The sequence below is a fragment of the Piliocolobus tephrosceles genome, chromosome 21 (assembly GCF_002776525.5).
Source record: "Piliocolobus tephrosceles isolate RC106 chromosome 21, ASM277652v3, whole genome shotgun sequence".
NCBI lineage: Eukaryota > Metazoa > Chordata > Mammalia > Primates > Cercopithecidae > Piliocolobus > Piliocolobus tephrosceles.
In genome coordinates this window covers 16,259,278-16,282,974 of record NC_045454.1, presented here as the reverse complement: position 1 = coordinate 16,282,974, position 23,697 = coordinate 16,259,278, and the positions used below count along the sequence as shown (strand labels likewise).

At 52.1% G+C, this 23,697-nt stretch overlaps 3 protein-coding genes across 21 annotated transcripts in view; 2 read left to right on the top strand and 1 right to left on the bottom strand.

Annotated features, from left to right (window-relative positions):
- The first annotated feature begins 1,721 nt into the window (after nucleotides 1-1,721).
- On the top strand, nucleotides 1,722-11,818 carry TMEM91 (transmembrane protein 91). 19 transcript variants are annotated; one of them, XM_031934864.1, is made up of 5 exons: nucleotides 1,969-2,351; nucleotides 3,779-4,017; nucleotides 8,214-8,363; nucleotides 8,963-9,034; nucleotides 9,276-9,482. In XM_031934864.1, the coding sequence occupies exons 2-5, from the start codon at nucleotides 3,808-3,810 to the stop codon at nucleotides 9,297-9,299; spliced, it is 456 nt and encodes a 151-aa protein (XP_031790724.1). In that variant the 5' UTR covers nucleotides 1,969-2,351; nucleotides 3,779-3,807; the 3' UTR covers nucleotides 9,300-9,482. The 19 variants fall into 19 exon arrangements, 12 of the variants coding, with proteins under 12 accessions (XP_023085276.1, XP_031790724.1, XP_023085272.1 ...); XR_002735157.1 differs by lacking the exon at nucleotides 1,969-2,351 and adding an exon at nucleotides 9,829-10,155 and having other exon boundaries at nucleotides 3,522-4,017; nucleotides 9,288-9,449; XR_002735156.1 differs by lacking the exon at nucleotides 1,969-2,351 and adding an exon at nucleotides 9,829-10,155 and having other exon boundaries at nucleotides 3,522-4,017; nucleotides 9,276-9,449.
- On the bottom strand, nucleotides 11,722-22,101 carry EXOSC5 (exosome component 5). Its single transcript, XM_023229519.2, has 6 exons — nucleotides 21,815-22,101; nucleotides 18,465-18,578; nucleotides 17,153-17,274; nucleotides 15,090-15,230; nucleotides 12,822-12,911; nucleotides 11,722-12,054 (listed from the first exon to the last, which is right to left on the bottom strand). Exons 1-6 carry the CDS (start codon nucleotides 22,035-22,037, stop codon nucleotides 11,962-11,964), a joined length of 783 nt encoding a protein of 260 aa, XP_023085287.1. The 5' UTR covers nucleotides 22,038-22,101; the 3' UTR covers nucleotides 11,722-11,961.
- Nucleotides 22,102-22,426: 325 nt separating this feature from the next.
- Nucleotides 22,427-23,697, top strand: part of BCKDHA (branched chain keto acid dehydrogenase E1 subunit alpha) — a 31,057-nt gene continuing 29,786 nt past the window's right edge. The window contains exon 1 of the mRNA XM_023229499.3: nucleotides 22,427-22,567. Within this exon, the coding sequence (XP_023085267.2) occupies nucleotides 22,460-22,567 (108 nt within the window). The 5' untranslated portion in view covers nucleotides 22,427-22,459. The remainder of the gene's footprint in view (nucleotides 22,568-23,697) is intronic.

Here is a 23,697-nt window from a genome sequence, read left to right as displayed (position 1 = left end):
TGTTGGGTATTTGTTCATTTTTTATTTTTCTATTTCCTAGGCAGCACCTGAACCAAAATAGGTTCAGAGAGGCTCCCAATGTTGGACATTTGTTGTTACAGCAACTCTAAGTACATAATATGACATAAGAGGCAAGGAGCATTATCCCCATTTTGCAGGTGAAGAAATAGGGGGTCAGAGAGGTAAAGGCACTGTCTAGAGGCCACACACTCAGTGCCTTAAAGAGCCTGGAAAGGGGCCGGGAGCGATGGTTCATGCTTGCAATCCCAGCACTTTGGGAGGCTGAGGCTGGTGGGTTACCTGAGGTCGGGAGTTCGAGACCAGCCTGACCAACATGGAGAAATCCTGTCTCTACTAAAAATACAAAATTAGCCAGGCGTGGTGGCACATGCCTGTAATCCTAACTACTCGGAAGGCTGAGGCAGGAGAATCGCTTGAACCTGGGAGACGGAGGTTGAGGTGAGCAGAGATCACGCTGTTGCACTCCAGCCTGGGCAACAAGAGCGAAACTCCGTCTCAGAAAAACAACAAACAAACAAAAAAGAGCCTGGAAAGGAAACCAGGTCTATGTGGGTCCAAATGTTGACTCATGAACATCACATCACTGTACCACTTGACAATCAAAGCATTACCCCCTACTGGACCCCACTCCTCAGCCTTCTTTCCCTAGAAACTCCCACCCCACCTGTCTCTGCTTCCTCCTCGCCCATTGGCTTAGCAAGGGCCACAGGAACACAGCCCTGGTTACAATCTGCTGGGCTTGGTACCAGCTGTTTACTGTGGCCAAGTGAGCATACAAGTGAGTCTTTTTCTCTTTTTTTTGAGACGGAGTCTTGCTGTCTCCCAGGCTGGAGTTTAGTGGCGCGATCTCGGCTCACTTCTAGCTCCGTCTCCGGGGTTCACGTCATTCTCCTGCCCCAGCCTCCAGAGTAGCTGGGACTACAGGTGCCCACCACCACGCCCGGCTAATTTTTTGTATTTTTAGTAGACACAGGGTTTCACTGTGTTAGCCAGGATGGTCTCGATCTTCTGATCTCGTGATCCGCCCGCCTTGGCCTCCCAGAGTGCTGGGATTACAGGCATGAGCCACTGGCCTTGCCCGTGAGCCTGTTTCTTTATCTGCAAAACAGGGATGAAAAACAAGCCAACACCCCCTCAGCATCCTCCCCCTCCACTGGCAATAAAACACCCCACAACAAAATAGGCCAGGCGCGGTGACTCACACCTGTAATCCCACCGCTTTGGGAGGCTGAGGCAACAGTGAGCAAAGATCGTGCCACTGCATTCCAGCCTGGGCAACAGAGCAGGACCCCGTCTTTTAAAAAATAAAAGAAACCTGGCTGGACACGGTGGCTTATGCCTGTAATCCCAGCACTTTGGGAGGCTGAGGTGGGCGGATCACCTGAGGTCAGGAGTTCGAGACCAACCTGGCCAACATGGCGAAATCTCATCTCTAGTAAAAATACAAAAATTAGCTGGGCGTGGTGGCTTGCCCCTGTACTCCCAGCTACTTGGGAGGCTGAGGCAGGAGAATCGCTTGAACCCGGGAAGCGGAGGTTGCGGTGAGCCGAGATCATGCCACTGCACTCTAGCCTGGGCTACAGAGCAAGACTCCGTCTCCAAAACAAAACAAACAAAAACCCCAAAGTAAAATAGCAGCGACAACAACAACAACAACCACCACCCCCGGAGCTACTGAGAGGAGGAATGAATGCGATGATGAATGTAAAGCGTTTAACACAGGGCTTGGGTACAGTCTGCCCTCAATGAACCAATGATATGCCCTTAGGCAATTTACCTAACCTCGGCTTGCAGTTTACTCCCGCGTGAAACGGACAATAAACAATTATGCCTCTTAGGGTTTTGCTGAGGAATACATGTGTATCTAAGTTTATTTGCAAAGCACTTAGAACGGGGCGCACTGTCCTTGTTGCTGTTATTATTATTGGCTATTATTGCGCAAAGGGGAAGGGAGGCGGGGCCAAGCCAGGAAGGCCCTGGAGAATCAGGGGTGCCCTCTCCTCCGGCAGAGCTTGGGCCTGGACTCACGAGGAAGGGGCTACCGTTCTCCGAGGATTCCCGCCTGCTCCCAGACCCCCGGGAGTCGTAGGAACCCGCTCCCGGACGCTGAAGTCGGCTTTCAGGGCCCCCTCGCCGGACGCCGCGGAGGGACACAGCCTGGGAGGCCGTCGCCCCGCCCCGTCCCCGCCCCCGCGCGCAGCGGGCCCGGGGCGCCGAGACCCGCGAAGAGCAAAGCGTTAGGTCCCCGCGCCCCTCGGACCCTCGGTGGCAGGGTCTGGGCGGGTGTCATTGCGGGGGTTCAGGAGGCCCCCGGCCTGTGATCGTGAGCGGTGAGCGAGGGGTGTAGGTGGGTGGGGGTCACAGTCCCTCCCCTGGGTCCTGGCGTTGGGGATGAGAAGGCAAAGCTTTGGCGAGGAAATCGGCTCAGTCAAGGTTTGTAATGAGCGGGCAGGAGGCTTGGGGACCTCCCAGGGGGATGGTAGGACAAGAAGAATATTCTTTCTGGTTGTGTTGCGTGTGTACATGTATGTGTGCTGGGGTTGAGGGTGTTTATGGGGCGAGGTGTGCCAAGGATTCTGGAGAGCTGGTGCGTGTGTGGGAGTTGTGTGGCGTCACGGGTGTGTGGGTGGAGTAGGGCAGGGGTGCCTGGGCCTGATGAGTGAGGCAGGCATGCGAGAGGTCATGAGAATAGGGGAGAGGGCCAGGGTGCGTGTGTGTGCACAGGTGTCTGTGGTTTGTGATGCAGTGGGGAGTAGGGTTGTGCACGGAGTCAATTGGGGTAAATGTGTAAGAAGGTTGGGGGCCTGAAAGGGATGCTGACGTTTGGGGCAAATATACAAGGAGTCCTTTGGGAGATGAATGTGCGAAGGTGGAGGCTGGGCTTGCCTATATGGGGCTGTGTGGCAGGGGACTTTGGGGGGCAGGTCTAGGGGACAGAGGAGGGGGAATGTAGACTAGAGTGAAGTTCCAGGCAGCACTGGGGGCAGGGTATGGGTGTGTGTGTGACTGGGAGGGGTGCATGGACCTGGATAGGTGGTCACAGGGTATGAACCTGGGATGGGTGTTGGGGGTGTTCATGGGGCAGGTAAGTGTGTAAGGCATGGTTCAACAGGTGCAACTTATTGGGATAAGTGTGATGGGTATGTGGCTTTTGCCTGAGAGAAATGCCCAGAATTTGGTTGGGTGCAGTGGCTTATGCCTGTAATCCCAGCACTTTGGGAGGCCGAGGCTGGTGGATCCCCTAAGGTCAGGAGTTCGAGACCAGCCTGGCTAACACAGTGAAACCCTGTCTCTACTAAAAATAATAATAATTTTTAAAAAATTAGGCGGGCATGGTGGTGGGTGCCTGTAATCCTAGCTACTTGGGGGGCTGCGGCAGGAGAATGGCTTGAACCCCTGAGGCAGAGGCTGCAGTGAGCTGAGATTGCACCACTGCACTCTAGCGGATCTGCAGTGGTGGATCTGCCTGGGCAACAGATTGAGACTTTGTCTCAAAAAAAAAAAAAAGAAAAGAAAAGAAAAGAAAAGAAAAAAAAAAAAAGAGAGAGAGAAATGCCCACAATTGAATGTCCTAAGTTCTCTTTGTAACCTGAGGCCAATCTTTTTTTCTCTCTGGGTCTCAGTTTCCCTATCTGTAAAATGGGTCTGAGGACCACTGCACTCACTAGTCTCTGCCTGGGTCTCTCTAAAGCAAGGGGTCAGAAGTTGAGTGAAGTGAGACTTCTACAACTTGTCTTTTTCTTCCCCCTACCCCTAGGAAACCCCTCTTGGAGTTTTCCCAAAGCCATGGCCAGTCCTAGTCTTCGTGAGCTTCAACAGCCTCTGCTGGAGAGCACAGAATGTGAGACCCCTGCCCAGAAGCCTGGCAGGCATGAGCTGGGGTCCGCCTTAAGAGAGATAGCCTTTGCCGAGTCCCTGAGGGGTTTGCAGTTCCTGTCACCGCCTCTTCCCTCTGTCAGCGCTGGCCTGGGGGAACCAAGGCCCCCTGATATTGAGGTAGGAACAGCAGACCTTAGTGGAAGGCACGGGAAGGGGCTGGGGTGAGCCCCACTACGGCCAGCATCTAGCAGGCTGACAGCTGTGCTGATCTGCCTTAGGCCTGGAGTCTCACTTCCCAGCTGTGTGTGGGCTTCTGCGGTTTCCGGTTCTTCTTGTTTTATGTCTCTCCTGGTTTCTTTACCTTTTTCTCTCCAGATTTGTCTCTCATCTTTGTTGCCTGGCTTTTGGCTTTGTCTTCCCTTTTATCTCTGACTCTGCTGTTTGGTGTCTTCAGAGTGCATGCACCTCTGGCTTTTGTCCACCCTGCTCTCTCTCTTTCTTTTTTTTCTGTGTGTGTGTGTGAGGGTCTTGCTCTGCTGCCCAGGCTGGAGTGCAGTGGAGCGATCATAGTTTACTGCTACCTTGACCTCCTGGGCTCAAGCAATCCTCCCACCTCAGCCTCCTGAGTAGCTGGGACCACAGGCATGTGCCACCATGCCTGGCTAATTTTTTGTTATTTTTTGTAGAGAAGAGGTTTTGCCATGTTGCCCAGGCTGGTCTCAAACTCCTGAGCTCAACAATCTGCCTGCTGTGGCCTCCCAAAGTGCTGGGATTACAGGTGTGAGCCACCATGCCCAGCCTTCCCTTTTGGTTTTTTTTAAGTTAATGTCACTTTTTATAATTTCTCATTCCAGGCCAGGCACAATGGTTCACACTGGTAATCCCAGCACTTTGGGAAGGCGAGGCAGGAGGACTGCTTGGGCCCAGGAGTTCTAGACTAGCCTGGGCAACATAGCGAGACTCCATCTTTATTTTTATTTAATTTTTCATTTTGTCCTCTGAAAATTAGCAAGACCCCATTAAAAAAAAAAAAATTAACCAGGTGTGGGGGCGTGTTCCTGTAGTCTCAGCTACTCGGGAGACTGAGGTGGGAGGATCACTTGAGCCCAGGAGGTAGAGGCTGCAATGAGCTATGACCATACCACCTTACTCCAGCCTGGGCAACAGAGCGAGACAGACAGACAGAAAGAAAGAGAAAGAGGGCCGGGCGCGGTGGCTCAAGCCTGTAATCCCAGCACTTTGGGAGGCCGAGACGGGCGGATCACGAGGTCAGGAGATCGAGACCATCCTGGCTAACACGGTGAAACCCCAGTCTCTACTAAAAAATACAAAAAACTAGCCGGGCGAGGTAGCGGGCGCCTGTAGTCCCAGCTACTCGGGAGGCTGAGGCAGGAGAATGGCGTAAACCCGGGGGGCAGAGCTTGCAGTGAGCTGAGATCCGGCCACTGCACTCCAGCCTGGGCGACAGAGCGAGACTCCGTCTCAAAAAAAAAAAAAAAAAGAAAGAGAAAGAGAGGGAAAAAGGGAGAGAGAGAGAGAAAAAGAAAGGGAGGGAGGGAGGAAGGAGAGAAAGAAAAGAAAGAGAGAGAAAGGAAGAAGGAATGAAGGAAAGAAGGAAAGGAAGGAAGGAAAGAAAGAAGGAAAGAAGGGAAGGAAGGAAGGAGAAAGAAGGAAGAGAAGCAAGGCAGGCAGGCAGGCAACAATCACGATGAACTCTTATGGTTTCTGTTGGTCAGGAATTTGGGACTCAGTTGCATGGTTCTGCCTCTGGGTCTTTCATGAGGTTGCATTCAGCTGGTGAGTGGAACTAGAACGGTCAGGAGCTGGCTGGGTACTTTTCTCTTTCTTCATGGTGTCTTAGGGCTTCCTTTTTTTTGAGATGGGGTTTTGCCCTTGTTGCCTAGGTTGGAGTGCAATGGTGCAATCTCAGCTCACTGCAACCTCCGCCTCCTGGGTTCAAGCGAATTCCCCTGCCTCAGCCTCCCGAGTAGCTGGGACTACAGGCTCCCGCCACCACTCCCGGCCAGTTTTTTTGTATTTTTGGTAGAGACGGGGTTTCACTGTGTTAGCCAGGATGGTCTCGATCTCCTGACCTCGTGATCCACCCGCCTCGGCCTCCCAAAGTGCTGGGATTACAAGCGTGAGCCACTGCGCCCGGCCTTCCACCATATTCTATTAATTACAAGTGAGTCATGAGTCTGCTCAAATTCAAGGGGAGGGGACACAGAACTCATCCCTTGATGGGAGGGATATCAAAGTCACATGGTAATAAAAGCATGTGGGGCCAGGCACTGTGGCTCATGCCTGTAATCCCAATACTTTGGGAGGCCAAGACAAATGAATTGCTTGAGGTCAGGAGTTCAAGACCAGCCTGACCAATGTAGTGAAAGCCCATCTCTACTAAAAATACAAAAATTAGGCCGGGCTCGGTGGCTCACACCTGTAATCCCAGCACTTTGAGAGGCTGAGGCGAGCGGATCACGAGGTCAGGAGTTCAAGACCAGCCTGGCCAACACGGTGAAACCCAGTCTCTACTAAATAAAAAAATACAAAAATTAGCCAGGTGTGGTGGTGCACACCTGTAATCCCAGCTACTCAGGAGGCTGAGGCAGGAGAATCACTTGAACTTGGGAGGTGGAGGTTGCAGTGAGCGGAGATCAAGCCACTGCACTCCAGCCTGGGCAACAGAGCAAGACTCCCGTCTCAAAAAAAAAAAAAAGTTTAAAAATCTAGACTCTACATTAGTTTTCAGCAGGCAGGTTTGCCCTAATCATTTAGGCCACTGGAGCATTTTATAATCTCAATCTTTATTTATTTATTAGAGACAGGGTCTTGCTCCATTGCTCAGGCTGGAGGGCAGACATGTGATCATAGCTCACTGGAGTCTCAAACTTCTGGGCTCAAGCCATCCTCCTGCTTCAGCCTCTCAAGTAGCTGAGACTATAGGCACAAGACACCATGCCTAGCTAATTTTTTTTTTTTTTTTGAGATGCAGTCTCACTGTCGCCCAGCCTGGAGTGCAGTAGCGCAATCTCGGCTCACTACAAGCTCTGCCTGCCGGGTTCGTGCCATTCTTCTGCTTCAGCCTCCCGAGTAGCTGGGACTACTGGTGCATGCCACCACACCCAGCTAATTTTGATTTTGTGTTTTTAGTAGAGGTGGGGTTTCACTGTTAGCCAGGATGGTCTCCATCTCCTGACCTCACGATCTGCCATCCTTGGCCTCCCAAAGTGCTAGGATTACAAGCATGAGCCACTGCACCTGGCCCATACCTAGCTAATTTTTAAATTTTTTTGTAGAGATGGGGTCTTGCTATATTGCCCAGGCTGGTTTTAAACTTCTGGCTTCAAATGATCCTCCCGCCTTGGCCTCCCTAAGTGTTGGGATGACAGGTGTGAGCCACTGTGCCCGGCCAATAATCTCCATCTTTTTGCAGGTTCCTTGTTTCAGTGGTGTTTGTCCCCGTTCAGGGGCTTTTCTTTTTGAGACAGAATCTTACTCTGTCGCCCATGCTGGAGTGCTGTGGCTCCATCTCGGCTCACTGCAACCTCCACCTCCTGGGTTCAAGTGATTCTCCTGCCTCAGCCTCCTGAGTAGCTAGGATTACAGGGGCACCCCACCATGCCCAGCTAATTTTTTTATTTTTAGTAGAGACGAGGTTTCACCATGTTGGCCAGGCTGTTCTCCAACTCCCGACCTCAGGTGATCCACCCACCTTGGTCTCCCAAAGTGCTGGGATTACAGGCATGAGCCACTGCGCCCGGTCATTCAGGGGCTTTTCACTCAGACATTATAAACCACTGTAGCATCCATGATTGGATCCGTGAACCCCTTGAAAATGAACTGAAAACTCTGGGTGTGGTTGGGGCTCTTCTCTGGAGACCTGGTCCATAGCTTCCCTTCAAAGGGCTCCAGGATACAAATGTCAAAAGTCCATCTCTGGCCAGGCGTGGTGGCTCATGCCTGTAATCTCAGCACTCTGGGAGGCCGAGACAGGTGGATCACCTGAGGTCAGGAGTTCAAGACCATCCTGGCCAACATGGTGAAACACTGTCTCTACTGAAAATACAAAATTCGCCAGGTATGATGGCACGTGCCTGTAATCCCATCTACTCCGGAAGCTGAGGCAGGAGAATCATTTGGATCTGGGAGGCAGTGAGCTGAGATTGTGCCATTGTACTCCAGCCTGGGTGACAGAGCAAAACTCTGCTTCAAACAAACACCAAAAGCCCATCTCTGAACATTTTTTTTCCTCTTTGTATCACTGGGGAAGCCCTGGGGGCAGGTATTGGCCTTTGAGGGCTATGGAGAGCAGAGCAATGGGGCAGGAAAGGTGGATGGAGATGCCCACCTGGGCACTTTCCTGCCCATAGGACATGTCATCCAGTGACAGTGACTCGGACTGGGATGGCGGCAGCCGTCTTTCACCATTTCTACCCCACGACCACCTCGGCTTGGCTGTCTTCTCCATGCTGTGTTGTTTCTGGCCTGTGGGCATCGCTGCCTTCTGTCTAGCCCAGAAGGTCAGTCTGTGTGTGGGACCTGGAGGGGACTGGGCATAAAAGAGAAAAATGCCCCACAAAAACAAAGAGCCATATACCTGAGGCGGGAAGGTGGAGGGCAGCCAGAGTGTTAGTTAAGAACCTGAACTCAAATCCTGAGTCTGCCACTCTCTGCAATATATATATATTTTGAGTCTCACTTTGTTGCTCAGGCTGGAGTACAGTGGTGCAATCTCGGCTCACTGCAACCTCCGCCTCCTGGGTTCAAGTGATTCTCTTGCCTCAGCCTCCTGAATAGCTGGGATTGCAGACACGCGCCACCATGCCTGGCTAATTTTTGAATTTTTAGTAGAGACGGGGTTTCACCACATTGGCCATGCTGGTCTCGAACTCCTGACCTCAAGTGATCCTCCCACCTTGGCCCACCAAAGTGCTGGGATTACGGGCGTGAGCCACGGTGCCCAGATCTCTGCAAGATTTTGGGCGAGTCACTTAACTTCCCTGTGCCTCACCTTCCTCATCTGTAAAGTGGGAATAATTGCTACCTCTGGGTCAATGTGAGAATCAAATCAGTTAGAACTGTGGCGTATACCATTTTAATGTTTTTATTAATCACTCAGCATTCCCAGTGCCTGACCTATAGTAGGTGCTACGTATCTGCTTTTGGAATACATGCATGCATGAATGAATGGGTATGTTGGGTGGGGGAGAGACCAGGGGAAGGGTCTGGGACTGAGGGGATGCCTGGGTCACTGCTGCCCACTGCCTCTACAGACCAACAAGGCTTGGGCCAAGGGGGACATCCAGGGGGCAGGGGCCGCCTCCCGCCGTGCCTTCCTGCTGGGGGTCCTCGCCGTCGGGCTGGGCGTGTGCACGTATGCGGCTGCCCTGGTGACCCTGGCCGCCTACCTTGCCTCCCGAGACCCGCCCTAGTTGCCCCTACAGCCCTCACTGTGAACCCTGAGGCCGGCAGCCCAGCAAATCTGTGGGCAGAGTGGAGAATCTTGGTGGATGAGGCTGCGGCGGCGGCAGGAGCATCTAGAAACGGGAGCGAGCTGGACTGGAACCCCTCCCCTTCCTGGCCACCGCTCATCAGGCGGCAGCAACGTGAGATTAAACACCAGACACTCTTGCAGCAAACCAGAGTCTGTTCATGTGTGTGGGAGGATGGAAGGGGTTGGGGGTGCTTGAGACCAACAGGGGACTGACTGGTCAGGGTGACGGGCTGTGGTGGGCATCCCCAGGGTGCTTGCTCCCTGAGACCTGAGCTGGAAAAGGGGAAGAGGGTCTTTTTTTTTTTGAGAGATGGTCTCCCTGTTGTCCAGGCTGGAGTGCTGTGGCACAGTCATGGCTCACTGCAGCCTTGAACTCCTGGGCTCAAACAATCTTCCTGATTGAGCCCAGGAGCCTCCCAAGTAGCCAGGACTACAGGTACCTGCCACCACACCCAGCTGATTAAAAAAAAAATTTTTTTTTTTTTGTAAAGACAAGGCATCATCGCTACATTGCCCAGGCTGTTCTGAAACTCCTGGGCTCAACTGATCCTCCCGCCTTGGCCTCCCAAAGAGCTGAGATTACAAGCATGAGCGACCATGCCTGATGGTTTCTAAACAGCAGGATGTTCTCATTCCAATATTGGTGGTTAGCAGAGAACTGGAGAGAGCTGAGTTCCAAGTCCTTACTCCTCTACCTGTTAGCTGTGTAAGCTTGGCCCAAGTGACTTCTCTTGAAGCCTCATTTTTTCTCCTCTGCAAAATGGGACTTTCTGCACACCTCGGGCTGTAGTGAGGATTAAAGGCATCATATATGGAAATGACTGCTGTTGCTGTCTCCCTCTGAGTTTTTTTTTTCTCTTTTTTGAGACAGGATCTCCCTCTGTCACCCAGACTGGAGTGCAGTGGCACGATCTTGGCTGACTGCAGCCTCAACCTTCCAGGTTCAAGTGATCCTCCCTCCTCAGCCTCCCAAGGAGCTGGGACCACAGGCGTGTGCCACAATGCCTGGCTAATTTTTTGTATTTTTTATTTTTTTTGAGACGGAGTCTCGCTCTGTCACCAGGCTGGAGTGTAATGGCGCAATCTCGGCTCACTGCAACCTCCGCCTTCCGGGTTTAAGCGATTCTCTTGCCTTAGCCTCCTGAGTAGCTGGGATTACAGGCACGCACCACCGCACCTGGCTGATTTTTGTATTTTTAGTAGAGATGGGTTTTCACCATGTTGGTCAGGTTGGTCTCCAACTCCTGACCTCAGGTGATCCACCAACCTCAGCCTCCCAAAGTGCTGGGATTACAGGCGTGAGCCACCGAGCCTGGCCTTTATTGCTTGATAATATCTAGCCCCTCTTAGTGTGCTTAGTGAGCACTTCCTATGTGCCTCTGCTAAGTGCTTGTGGCAGATGTGTTTTCCCTGTCCAGGTGCCAACACTTCCATGTTTCCTTAAGGATGCATCCATTTCCCTATTGCAGGCCATTTGGTTTGAATGGGACTGCCTCCAACTCCAGGCAGGGTTTGGCCCCATCTCTCCTAAAAATACAAAAATTAGGCTGGGCAGAGTGGCTCACGTCTGTAATCCCAGCACTTTGGGCAGCCGAGGCAGGCAAATGACCTGAGGTCAGGATTTCGAGACCAGCCTGGCAAACATGGTGAAACCACGTCTCTGCTAAAAATACAAAAATTAGGCAGGGCGCGATGGCTCATGCCTGTCATCTCAGCACTTTGGGAGGCAGAGGTGGGCAGATCACCTGAGGTCGGGAGTTAGAGATCAGCCTGACCAACATGGAGAAACCCTGTCTCTACTAAAAATACAAAAATGAGCTGGGTGTGGTGGCGCACGCCTGTAGTCCCAGCTACTCAGGAGGCTGAGGCAGGAGAATCACTTGCGGAGATTGCAGTGAGCCGAGATCACCCCATTGCACTCCAGCCTGGGCAACAGAACGGGATTCCGTCTCAAAACAAAACAGAACAAGACAGAGACTATAACAACAGCCCTATCTCACAGGGTTGGTGGGTGAGATTCCTCCCCATGGCTTACAAGGCCCCACCTGCATGCTTGCCCGTTCCCCGCAGCCCCATCTGCTCTCCTGCTCTTGCTCACTGGCTCTGGCCACCCTGTTCACCAAGCTGGTACCCAGTCCCTGGGGGATCCTTCCGCACGTTATCCAAGAGCTCATGCCCTTTCTTCCTTCAGGGTGCCCTGCTCTGTGAAGACACTGATGCCTGATGTACTGAATTTGCCGTCCATAAAGGGACTCTCCCAAACTCCTGTTTCCTGCTGTTTACTTTTTTATAGATTTACTACCATCTGACAAATTCCAGTTTACATCCCTGCTCCTCTGGGATCTCACTAGCAGGGCCTGCACACAAGGGGTACTCAACAGACATTTGTTAAAGTGAATCAATTTATTGACTTATCTATTCCATAAATGTGAGCTCCTCTGAATGTTATCCTTGCTGGGGGCTGTCACAGGCCAAGGCCTCCCCACAGGAGCCCTGTGGTTACAGAGCTGCAGGCTCACAGGAGCCCATAGGACAGAGAGGCAAGGCTGGGCCGCTGGTTTGCTTCAGGCTATAGGGGGTGAGTGGGTGGAGGCAGTGGGAGCGGCCCTCTGCCCCAGCTTGCCTCAACTTTTGGAGTAACGCCTCTGCAGCGATTCCCGGTAGAAGCGGAAGACGTGTTGCGAAGCGGCCTGGGCCGCAGCCAGGCACTGCTGGAGCTGCGCGGGAGAGACCGGTCAGTGCTGGGGGCTGAGCCCTGCATGCACACGTGACTTAGTTGACCCAGGAGTTTCTGCTGACCCACCTGACTCCTTTAACCGCCCATCACTCCCCTGCCCCCAAGTGAGGCAGGTGGTGAGGGATTATTTCCCATTTCATGAGCTGTTTTTTAGAGATCAGGAAAAGGGCGAAGGGCTTCAAGATCAGATTCTGACAGCAACAGGATTCAGACCAATCAGGTATCCTCACACCTTGGAGGCCCCAGCTTTGCAGAGCTATGGAATTGGAGAGTGCACAGAATGGGATTTTACAGCCATGGGCCCCTTGAGCCCAAATAATCTAAGGGCCACGGAATCAAGAGACTCCCAGTCTTCACTGCCATGTATTCCTAGATTCCTGAGGTCCAGGTTGGACATGCTTTTGCAGACAGTCTGGTCCAAGAGTTTCCAGGCTCTGTCCCTTAGCCTGAGACCCGGAATTCCCGTGGTTCACCACTGTGAGCTGGGAGCTGGGGGACCATCACATGCCCTCTTCTGACTTCAAACAGAGCTCATCCTCTTTTTGCCTGTCTCATAAATTGGGCTTCCCTTAAACATTTCCGCAAAGGTTTCTGGGACCATGAAGTTTGAAAACTCCCTCTTTTTTTACAAGAAGAAATGTAAGAGGCTCTCCTGAAGCCTCTCAGAATCCAGGGCAGAGTTGGGACAAGACCGTATATCAGTGGGAGGGAAGGTTCTGGCTTTTCCCCTCATCCCCATGCTGGTACCTCAGAGTCCGAGTAGAGCCCCTTGGTGCTGGACATCAGCAGCTTCCGTTCCACGCTGTCCAGGGCAAAGGTCAGGACTGCCCGGGCCTCCTAGGTACAAGGGGTAGAAGGTGGTGGGGGACCTAGGACCTTCCCCTCAGATAAAATCTCAGCCAGTCCTTTGACCAGGCACAGTGGCTCATGACAATACTCTCAGCACTTTGGGAGGCCGAGGCAGGACACTGATTGAGGCCAGGAATTCAAGACCAGTATGGGCAAAAGAGGAAGACCCCATCTCTAAAAAAAAAAGAAGAAAGAAAACAACAAAAAAAGTAGCTGGACATGGGGGTGCATGTCTGAGTTCCCAGCTACTCAGGAGGCAGAGGTGGGAGGACTGCTTAAGCCCAGGGGCTTGAAGCTTCAGTGAGCTGTGATCGTACTACACTCCAACATGGGTGACAGTGAGACCCTGTCTCAACACCCCACTTCCCACCACACACCTGCAGCCAGTCCCACTGAGGGGACTCCGGACCCTTGGCCTCCAGGCCCCTCCCTTTCCACAGCCAGGTGCTCACCTATCAAGCATGAAGCGCAGTCATTTTTTGTCTACACCACTCCTTCCCTACTTCCCCGGGTATAGCCCTCTGCCTTTCCTTTGTAGAACTGTACTCCATGCCCCTTATTTCAACCACGTGGTTCTGACGGGCTTCCAAGCTTAGTATTCCTGCCCCAAGGGGCTAGCCACAGTGCCACTCACTTATCTGGTGCCTCTCGGCCTCCCAGTCATCCTTCCATGCTCTGCCCCAGAGGGGCTGGAAGCCAGCAAGCTGTATGTCCCAGACTCCCTTACCAGCTAGTTTCCAGCAGTAATGAGGTGGGAGAATGGAAGAAGAGCAGCACCCTGGTCCTCACTGACAATAGCAGGTGCTGATGGCTGTGGCTGTGTGACAGCCATGGAGGTGAGATGGGTTCTGGACCTCAGTGGCCAGGGCAGAGGCAGGACATGCTATGTGCATGCAGAGCCAATTGAGATGATGTCTCCAACATGACAGAGCAGGAGCTGGCTTGCAGGTTCAGCCCAGGTCTGGGAGGGGTTTCTCATCTTTGGGTGTCACTCCTGGTTCCTTTTTCCTCCTCTAGTTCCTCCAACACTGTCGTTACAAAGTCCCTGCATTTAACTCCCTCCATCTGAATCCCTCCAAGTGGTTTCGGTCTTCTTGACTGGAGGGGACCATTATAGCATTAGGCAGAAAACTCAGAATAACCTGAGCTTAGGACACTGCACCTGAGCCAACGAGGAAAGCTCTCTTGTCTTCTTGTTTGCTTTTGAGCCTCTTAAGATGGAAATGGAACTTAAGGCGTCAGTCCCAGCCTCAGGAGAGATACTGGCTGAGAGAATGAAGCTGATGTAGAGAGAAAGGCAGGGATGAGAAGTGAAGCAAGGACATCCTGATGCTGTTTAAAGTCCTGGTTTTATTTATTTATTTTTTGAGATGGAGTTTCACTCTTTCACCCAGGCTGGAGTGAAATGGCATGATCTCAGCTCACTGCAACCTCCACCCTTTGGGTTCAAGTGATTCTCATGCCTCAGCCTCCCGAGTAGCTGGGATTACAGGCACGTGCCACCATGCCCAGCCAACCTTTGTATTTTTAGTAGAGACGGGGTTTTGCCATGTTGGCCAGGCTGGTCTCGAACTCCTGGGCTCAGGTGATCTGCCCGCCTCAGACTCCCAAAATGCTGGGATTACAGGTGTAAGCCACCACACCCAGCCATACATTTCCTTTCTAGTTTATTTATTTATATTTTGAGATGGAGTTTCACTCATGTTGCCCAGGCTGGAGTGTAATGGCGCGATCTCAGCTCACCACAACCTCCACCTCCCGGATTCAGGTGATTCTCCTGCCTCAGACTCCTGAGTAGCTGAGATTACAGGCATGCACCACCACACCTGGTTAATTTTGTATTTTTAGTAGAGACGGGGTTTCTCCATGTCGGTCAGGCTGGTCTTGAACTCCTGACCTCAGATGATCTGCCCACCTCAGCCTTCCAAAGTGCTGGGATTACAGGTGTGAGCCACCGCACCCGGCCCCACATTTCCTTTCTAATTAAGCAAGTTTGAACTGGGTTTCTAGCACTTGCTGCTAAATGAACCATGATGATAAGAGCAGCCCTTGCTAAGTGGGATTGAGGTGGCATAAGCCTATTGTCTGCAGAGAAGTGAGGCCTGGTGGAAGGGAGGGGGAGCTGTCTGGCCTCTGCCCTTCAGCCACCCTGATCTTCATACCTACCTTTTCTTGCTTGGATGTAGGATCCAGCACGAGAGTCCCATCAGAGTCTAGGGCACAGGTGACCCCACAGAAGAGAGCCCGCATGGGCACACCTGCATCCACCAATGCCATGCAGGCAGCATTCAGACAACAGGCCAGGAGCTGAGCACCACAGGCAATGGTTAAGTTTCTTTTTTTTTTTTGGAGACGGAGTTTTGCTCTTGTTGCCCGGGCTGCAGTGCGATGGTGTGATCTCAGCTCACTGCAATCTCCACCTCCCGGGTTCAAGCGATTCTCCTGCCTCAGCCCCGAGTAGCTGGGATTACAGGCATGTACCACCACACCCAGCTAATCTTTGTATTCTTAGTAGAGATGGGGTATCACCATGTTGGCCAGGCTGGTCTCAAACTCCTGACCTCAGGTGATCCACCTGCCTCAGCCTCCCAAAGTGCTGGGATTACAGGCGTGAGCCACCGCGCCCAGCCTAAGAAGTTTCTACTGTAGGCCTGGCCAGCAGAGCAGATCCATGCCTCCCTCCACCAGGCTGATGCCTGCGGCAGACATGACTAATCGGTCACAGAAGGGCAGTATGGCAGAGTGCTTAAAAGTGGTCCGGGGATCAAGTAGCCCTGGGTTCCAGATGCAGTTTTGCTCTCTCAGCTGTGTGACCTTGAACAAATGACTTAGAGTCTCAATCTCCTCATCTGTTAGACGGGGAATATAATATTCAACAGGTATGTACTGAAGTACGTACCACACATTTGTTGGCAAGTAGGGTCAGAGAAGGGAAGAAACCTTCCAAAGTCACATGGGGGAGGCACTGGCAAAGCCAGGCTCAAAACTTGGGTAGCAGCCACTCTGCGGTGACAGAGCTGACAGGGCAATGGAAGAAGAGCCATCACGCTGCTGCCTGCAGGGAGCTCACAGTGGAAAGACAGCACAGGTTGGGAGTCAGTTGGCTCTGCCTCAGTTTCCTCATGTGTGTCTTCTCCAGGCAGAGCAGGCCACACAAAGGCCACAGCTTTAGAGTCAACTGGTTCCATCTCTGCTGCTCATCCTCCACCACTTCCTATGGGCTTTACTTTCCCCTTCTGTAAAATGGGGTCACAATACTTTCTCTCTCTGCCCATCCATAAAATATCTGTCCAGTTCAGGGCCATGTTCCAGTAAAGCCTTCTACAGTGCCTAATTCTGGTCCTCAACCTCAACCTCCCTCACGTCAGACAGGGAGATCTTTCAAGGCCAAGCTCCTGACTCAGCTGCTGTCTGCTCAGGGTGCCCCCAGCACTGAGGGCCTAAAATCCACTGAGGTGCCGAGTAGAAGTGATTGCCGGCTGGGCATAGTAGCTCACGCCTGTAATCCCAGCACTTTGGGAAGCCAAGGTGGGCTGATCACTTGAGGTCAGGAGTTCGAGACTAGGCTGGCCAACATGGCAAAACCCCATCTCTACTAAAAATACAAAAGTTAGCCTGGTGTGATGGCGGGCACCTGTAACTCCAGCTACTCAGGAGGCTAAAGCATGGGAATCGCTTGAGCCCAGGAAGTAGAGGTTGCAGTAAGCTGACACTGCACCACTGCCTCCAGCCCGAGCGACAGAGTTAGCCTGTCTGAAAAACAAAGAAAAAAACCAAAAAAACCAAAAGAGATCGGCACAGGCTCTGGAGTCAGATGGGCCTGGGCTTGAGTCCCGCCTGTGTGGCCTTCCAGCTGTGTGACCCTGGGCAAGCCCCTTCCCCTCTCTGGGCCTCGGTTTTGTCACCTGAAACATGCGGACATAAGAACACTCATCTGCCAGGGTCCTTGGGCTCTAGAACTAGATGGTCTGGGTCTAAATCTTGGCTCTGCCACTTCCACGGGGATCATTAAGGGCATGTGCTATATTAAATGAGTTAATGTGTGTAAGGCACACAGAACAGTGCCTGGCACATAAGTAAGCACCCAGGCTGTTTGCTCTCCTTCTTCACTGAGCTGGTACCTGTTAAGCGTTTGAAGTCTTTCTGGCTAGCAGAGAGCATATATATAGCCACCAGAAGGGAAGCAATCAGGAGACTTCCTGGAGGAGGAGGCCTGGGAGAAAGGATACAGAGCCGGCATCGCTGACAACCTGCAGCACCACAGTGATGGAGGTGCGGGGGTGCAATGTGCCCAGGACCACCGCCTCGCACGTGTTCCTGATCAACCGCTCCCGGCTCTTCTCTGCAACACCTGGAGAAATTGAAGACCAGTTGTCAGGGTCTTCCCCTTCATGTGACTCACCTTCCGCCATACGTCCCACCCAAACCCCTGGAAAGGGCCCACAGTCTCAGCCTGGGATGGTGCAGGTACCTGGAATGATAGAAGATTCCAGTAGGAAGAAGGCAAGGCCTGACTGCTGTCCACCGACCCCTGCTACCTCCAGCATCCACCAAAGGAACCATCCAGGGGAAGAAGACCTGGGAGTTCCATGTCTATGCTGCTACCCACGCCCACTCCCACCCTAGTAGGCTCAGCCAGTGGGGACTGAGGGATATGAGGGTAAAAGGATAGAAAAACAGGTTAATGGGCCAGGCACAGTGGCTCACGCCTGTAATCCTAACGCTTTGGGAGGATGAGGCGGGCGGATCACTTGAGGTCAGGAGTTTGACACCAGCCTGACCAACATGGTGAAACGCCGTCTCTACTAAAAATACAAAAAGTAGCCAGGTGCGATGGCTTACGCCTGTAATTCCAGCTACTTGGGAGGCTGAGACAGGAGAACTGCTTGAACCTGGGAGGTGAAGGTTGCAGTGAGCCGAGATCGAGCCACTGCACTCCAGCCTGGGCAACAGAGCAAGACTCCGTCTTAAAAATATGAAATTAAAAATTTTAAAAAATGGCTAAGCGCGGTGGCTCATGCCTGTAATCCCAGCACTTCGGGAGGCCAAGGTGGGTGGATCACGAGGTCAGGAGATCACGACCATCCTAGCCAACATGGTGAAACCCTATCTCTACTAAAAAAATACAAAAAATTAGTGGGCATATTTGGCATGCACCAGTAATCCCAGCTACTCTGGAGGCTGAGGCAGGGGAATTGCTTAAACCTGGGAGGCAGAGGTTGCGGTTAGCCAAGATCGCACCACTGCACTCCAGCCTGGGTGACAGAGCGAGACACCGTCTCAAAACAAACAAACAAACAAACAAATGAAAAGAAAAAGGTTAATGGAATGAATGAGAGTGGAGGCAGAGAGAGGGAGAAAGAGGGAGGGAGAAATTAGAGGCAGAGAGAGAAGCAACAGAAGATGAGATACAGGGCAGACAGAAACAGCTGAGTGGAGACCAAAGCGGGGAGTGGAGACTCGGGGCAGCTGGTAGGGAGGAGCTGGGGGGCAGTTATGACAAACTGGGCACTATCCAGAGGTTCAGCAGGGCCCAGTTACCAGGCAGCCCGATCTTCGGCCTCAGGATCACTTCGAGTGTGGCCTTGTTAAAGATCTCTTTGCTGACCTTCACCTCGGCCGGTCCGTACACACCCGCCAGGACAGAGGTGTCACCTGAGGAGACAGCAGGGCGGGAGGGCATCATTCACAGCTTTCCTGCTCCTGGGGCCCCATTCGTGGCACTGAGCCTGATGGCCAGGGCTCCCCATGTCACCCCCGCCATTTGTTGGCAGTGATTGTTTGAGCACTTACTTCATTTCTCTGTCTGTCTATTGTCATTTGTAATGTGGGGAAAATAGCAGTCGCTCCCCACTAGCGTCTTGTGAGGATCAAAGGACACAATTCAAAGAGAATACTTAGAACACTGCAGGGCTCATGCTGAGTGCACAACAGACTTTAGCTGATATTATTAACATTCATCCATTCAGGCATTCAGGCAGGGTCACACTCTCATTGCCCAGGTTGGAGTGCAGTGGTGCCATCACGGCTCATTGCAGCCTGAACCTTCTGGACTCAAGCGATCCTCCTGCCTCAGCCTCCCAAGTAGCTGGAACTCCAGGCACGTGCCACCATGCCTGGCTAATTTTTGTATTTTTAGTAAAGAGGTGATTTTGCCATGTTGCTCAGGCAGGTTGCGAACTCCTGGGCAACTGTAATCCCAAGGTGCTAGGATTACAGGCGTGAGCCACCATGCCTAGCCCTGATATTAGTAACTTTCTTTTTTTTTTGAGACAAAGTTTCCCTCTGTCACCCAGGAGGCTGGAGTGCAGTTGTGCAATCTCAGCTCACTGCAACCTCCGCCTCCCAGGCTCAAGTGATTCTTGTGCCTCAACCTCCAGAGTAGCTGAGATTACAGGTGCGTGCCACCTCGTCTGACTAATTTTTGTATTTTTAGTAGAGACGGGTTTTCACCATGTTGGCCAGGCTGGTCTCAGAACTCCTGACCTCGACTGGGCGAGGTGGCTCACGCCTATAATCCCAGCAATTTGGGAGGCTGAGGTGGGTGGATCACAAGGTCAGGAGTTCAAGATCAGCCTGGCCAACGTGGTGAAACCCCGTCTCTACTAAAAACTACAAAAATTAGCTGGGCGTGGGGGCACGCACCTGTGGTCCTGGCTACTTGGGAGGCTGAGGCAGAAGAATCGCTGGAACCTGGCAGTTGGAGGTTGCAGTGAGCCGGGATCGCTTCACTGCACTCCAGCCTGGGTGACAGGGCGAGACTCTGTGTCAAAAAAAAAAAAAAAAGAACTACTGACCTTAGGTGATCTACCCTCATCAGCCTCCCAAAGTGCTTGGATTACTGGTGTGAGCAACCGGTGTGAGCAACTGTGCCTGGCCCCTTCTTAATTCTTAGGTTCGAACAAACTTTAGGTATCTCAATTCAGCATCAGTGCTAAGCCTGAGGGAGGGTCCGGGAAGGTCCCTGGTTAAGGCGGTATTTCCTGGGATGCCCAATTTGCCCTTACACAGAAGGTGTGCTTAGTTCCAGGAAAAACTGCCCTGAGGACTGGAGAAACCAAAATAGAACTCGCCTCTGGCTCCAGATGAACTGCCTGTGTTTTGCCTGAGCACAAGAGTCCCTCCCCTCTCACCTTCTTCAAGACGTGGCTCCAGCAATTCTCTTCCCTGTTGACCCCACAACCATCTTCAATTCCTGCCCCACTTATCTGATCCTCTTACAGCAAAACTCCTGAACAGCTGTCTATTCTTCCTTTTCTGTGACCCCACCACTCCATTGCGGCAGTTCAACATCGTCACCACTGACCTCCGAATGATCAACCCTCCATTGACCCGGCTGTCAGTAAGGCTGAAAGAGCTGTCAGCCCTCATATCTCAGACACGTTCTTCTCTTGGCCCCAGGTCACCGCCCTCTCCCGGTTTCCCCCTAAGTCTCTGGGCATTCCTTCTGAGTCTCCTTTGGCTTGCTTGTCACAAGTCCCTGACTGCTCAAGTTGGAAGGCCTAGGGCTTGGTCCTGGGACCTCTTTTCCATCTACACTCACTTCGTTCAGTCAATAGGCTGAAATACCATATATACAGCCAGAGAGTTCCAAACTGCCTATGTCCAGCTTGGGTCTCTCCTGATTTCCAGACTTGTACAGATCTGGGCAGAAACCTTAGTTATGCCTGACTCTTTTTCCTCGCACTCAAACCAAACTATACATAAGTTTTGTCCGTTTTACTTTCAAACTACATCCAGAATCTCATCACCTCCACTACTCCTGTTCTGGCTGGAGCCACCATCACCTCCCTGTTTTCCCCCATACTCCCCACAATCAACACAGCAGCCAGATTTTGTTAAAATGTATTGGGGCTGGGCATGGTGGCTGATACCTATATGAGCACCTTGGGAGGAGGACTGCTTGAGTCCAGGAGTTCAAGACCAACCTGGGCAACATCGTGAGACCCTGTCTCAAAATTTTTTTTTCTTTTGAGACAGAGTCTTGTTTTGTCGCTCACGCTGGAGTACAATGGCACAATCTTGGCTCACTGCAACTTCTGCCTCCCGGGTTCAAGCGATTCTCCTGCCTCAGCCTCCCGAGTAGCTGGGATTACAGGCACCCACCACCATGCCTGGCTAATTTTTGTATTTTTAGTAGAGTCGGGGTTTAGCCATGTTGGCCAGGCTGGTCTCGAACTCCTGACCTCAGGTGATCCACCCGCCTTGGCCTCCCAAAGTGTGGGGATTACAGGCGTGAGCCACCGCGCCCAGCCTCCTGTCTCAAACGTTAAAGAGAAATATTCTTGGAGTTAATCTAGTTCTGAGAGTTATTTAGCTAGGGGAATCGGATATCTGCCCTATAGGTAAGACTTGCCCTAATCTTAGGGATATTTACTCCTGTGGAGAGATGCAGTGAGGTAGCGGTGGGGATGTATTTTTCAACCCAGGGCAGTGACATTATCTTCAATTTGAGGAGTACTTACGTGGGTGAAAGATCCGCCACAGTCCAGAGTATGCAAATTGACAGGTTTGCGTCAGTCCGGGATGCAAGGATCTAGCGGGTGTGTGTGTGGGGCGGGCGGGGGGCGGGGGGTGAGGAGGAGGAATCTAGTTAAGGGCGATATTTACCCTGGTGAGGTGATTTTCCCTATTCTGAAATATAAATTCTTGCGGGGACGGTCTGCCCCGCCTGTCATTCTCAGACATATTTACAAAGATGGAGCTATCTTCTCCTTTCTAGTCGTGAGGGAGAGATGTATGTATCCCTGCGTATGTAGTAGTATTCAATCGGACAAGAAATCATGCATCAGCGCAGGAGTGACATTTACCAGCTGGTATCGTGGGGAGATGGGCACTCCGTTGCACGGTACATGGTAGTCCCTCTCCAAAAGACCTGGGTAAATTCTTACCTTGCAGGAAGGAAGCAGAGCCATCTGGCCGCGACAGCAGGTTCTGTTCGCAGGCAAAGTGCCGGAGGCTGCAGCCGGGACCCCGAGGGCTGCACCCTGTTCCAATTTCAGCGCGGATTTTGGCGTCAGTATGCATCTCCTCCTCCATCGCGCCGACCCCACGTGAGGCTGCGATTATCACTTCCGCCCGGCAGCGCGCGCTGCGAACACCCTGCGTAACCATTGCGCACGCGCTGGGCTCGGCCGTCAGTCCTGGCGTCCGCACGTGGCTTAGCGTTTACCAACAATCTGGCTCCACCCAGTCCCACCTCCTAACTCTGGCAACGCCATTGGACAGTTGAGAACAGGAGGCAGGCCTTGGCAGTGACCTGTTTTATTCTGGGCCCCCGGGCCCTAAATCCCTGAGGCCGTGGTCAGTTTGCCCTCTTCTTTGCCTGTTACAGAAGTAACTACAATGAGGCGATTGGGGAAAATTTTGGGTAGATAGATTTTCTTCTCCAAATCTCTGTGCATTCTATCTACCACGGAATGGGAAGAAGGTGATTTTCTTGTCAGATGGTTCTGGAATTTGCGTCAGGCACATAAAGGGGCAGCCCCGAATCTAGCCTACGTGAGTGCCGGACCGCTGAGTGGTTGTCAGCCAAGATGGCGGTAGCGATCGCTGCAGGGAGGGTCTGGCGGCCAAACCGAGGCCTGAGCCAGGCTGCCGTCTTGCTGCTGTGGCGGCCTGGGGCTCGGGGACTGGCTAGATCTGTGAGTACCTGGGCCCCAGGGGGTTTTCCCAAAGGGGATTAGGGATGTAAAGGCTATCTTCAGAGTGTGGGGTCTCTGAAGGATATGAAGGAAGGGCTGTCATAGAAGGGAAAAAGAGTGGGAGACCCCTTGGAGAAGACACCGAAGGGAAGATCTACCACTTCCTTAGGAGAAGAAAAGAACTTCCACTTCTTCAGGAGAGAACAAAACCCGTTTGCAACTTCTTTGTGGGCCCTGAGGGAGGGAGACGACTTGAAGAGAGGAATGGGGGTTCCTTATTTATTTGTTTATTTATTTATTTTTTGAGGCGGAGTCTCGCTCAGTCGCCCAGGCTGGAGTACAGTGGCGCGATCTCGGCTCACTGCAAGCTCCGCCTCCCGGGTTCACGCCGTTCTCCTGCCTCAGCTCCCCGAGTAGCTGGGACTACAGGCGCCCGCCGCCACGCCCGGATAATTTTTTTTGCATTTTTAGTAGAGACGGGGTTTCACTATGTTAGCCAGGATGGTCTCGATCTCCTGACCTGGTGATCCGCCCGCCTCGGCTTCCCAAAGTGCTGGAATTACAGGCGTGAGCCACCGCGCAAGGCCGGGGGTTCCTTATTAACTGCCACTCGTATTCAGGGGAGGTTCCTTGGAGGGACAGGGGAAGACCACGAGACCTTTTCCCTCAGGATTTGGAGAATGAAACTGGCTTTATAAAGGAGAGACTTTCTTCTGGGCAAAGATCCCTCTTCAAGAAGAAGAAACAAGAGAGCAGGTCCCCTTGTCGCAGGCTGCATAGGGCCTTGTATTTCTTTGCTCCTTTGCCACAATTCTGATTTTTAAATGAATCGTGTAAACATTTTGTTTGGTTCCTGTGCCTCCTGATCACATATCAAGACAGGGAATTCGTGTGTTCTGGACACTGTACAGAGGAGATGATTAATATTTGTTGAGTTAATGAGGGGAAAAAAGGAGGGAGAGAGGTACAGACAGGGTACTTGGCCTACATTTCTTAGAAACACTTGAGAATGCTTTGTTTCTTGTCAAAAGAGTCACAATCCCTTCAGGTGGATGCTGTCAAAATTACACTGCAAAAAACCTAGGTGGAAGCCTCTCTCTCTCTTTTTTTTTTTTTTTTTTTTTTTTTTT

Bases quoted from the DNA above. Each gene is read 5' to 3' on its own strand.
- TMEM91 (XM_023229502.3), top strand. From the start codon at position 3,661: ATGGGTCTGAGGACCACTGCACTCACTAGTCTCTGCCTGGGTCTCTCT. The intron at 4,018-8,213 runs GTAGGAACAGCA...TCCTGCCCATAG, and splicing joins CAAGGCCCCCTGATATTGAG to GACATGTCATCCAGTGACAG. The intron at 8,364-8,962 runs GTCAGTCTGTGT...TTAATCACTCAG, and splicing joins CCTTCTGTCTAGCCCAGAAG to CATTCCCAGTGCCTGACCTA.
- EXOSC5 (XM_023229519.2), bottom strand. From the start codon at position 22,037: ATGGTTACGCAGGGTGTTCGCAGCGCGCGCTGCCGGGCGGAAGTGATA. The intron at 18,579-21,814 runs GTAAGAATTTAC...CTGTCTCCTCAG, and splicing joins CTCTGCTTCCTTCCTGCAAG to GTGACACCTCTGTCCTGGCG. The intron at 17,275-18,464 runs GTAACTGGGCCC...CAATTTCTCCAG, and splicing joins GCCGAAGATCGGGCTGCCTG to GTGTTGCAGAGAAGAGCCGG.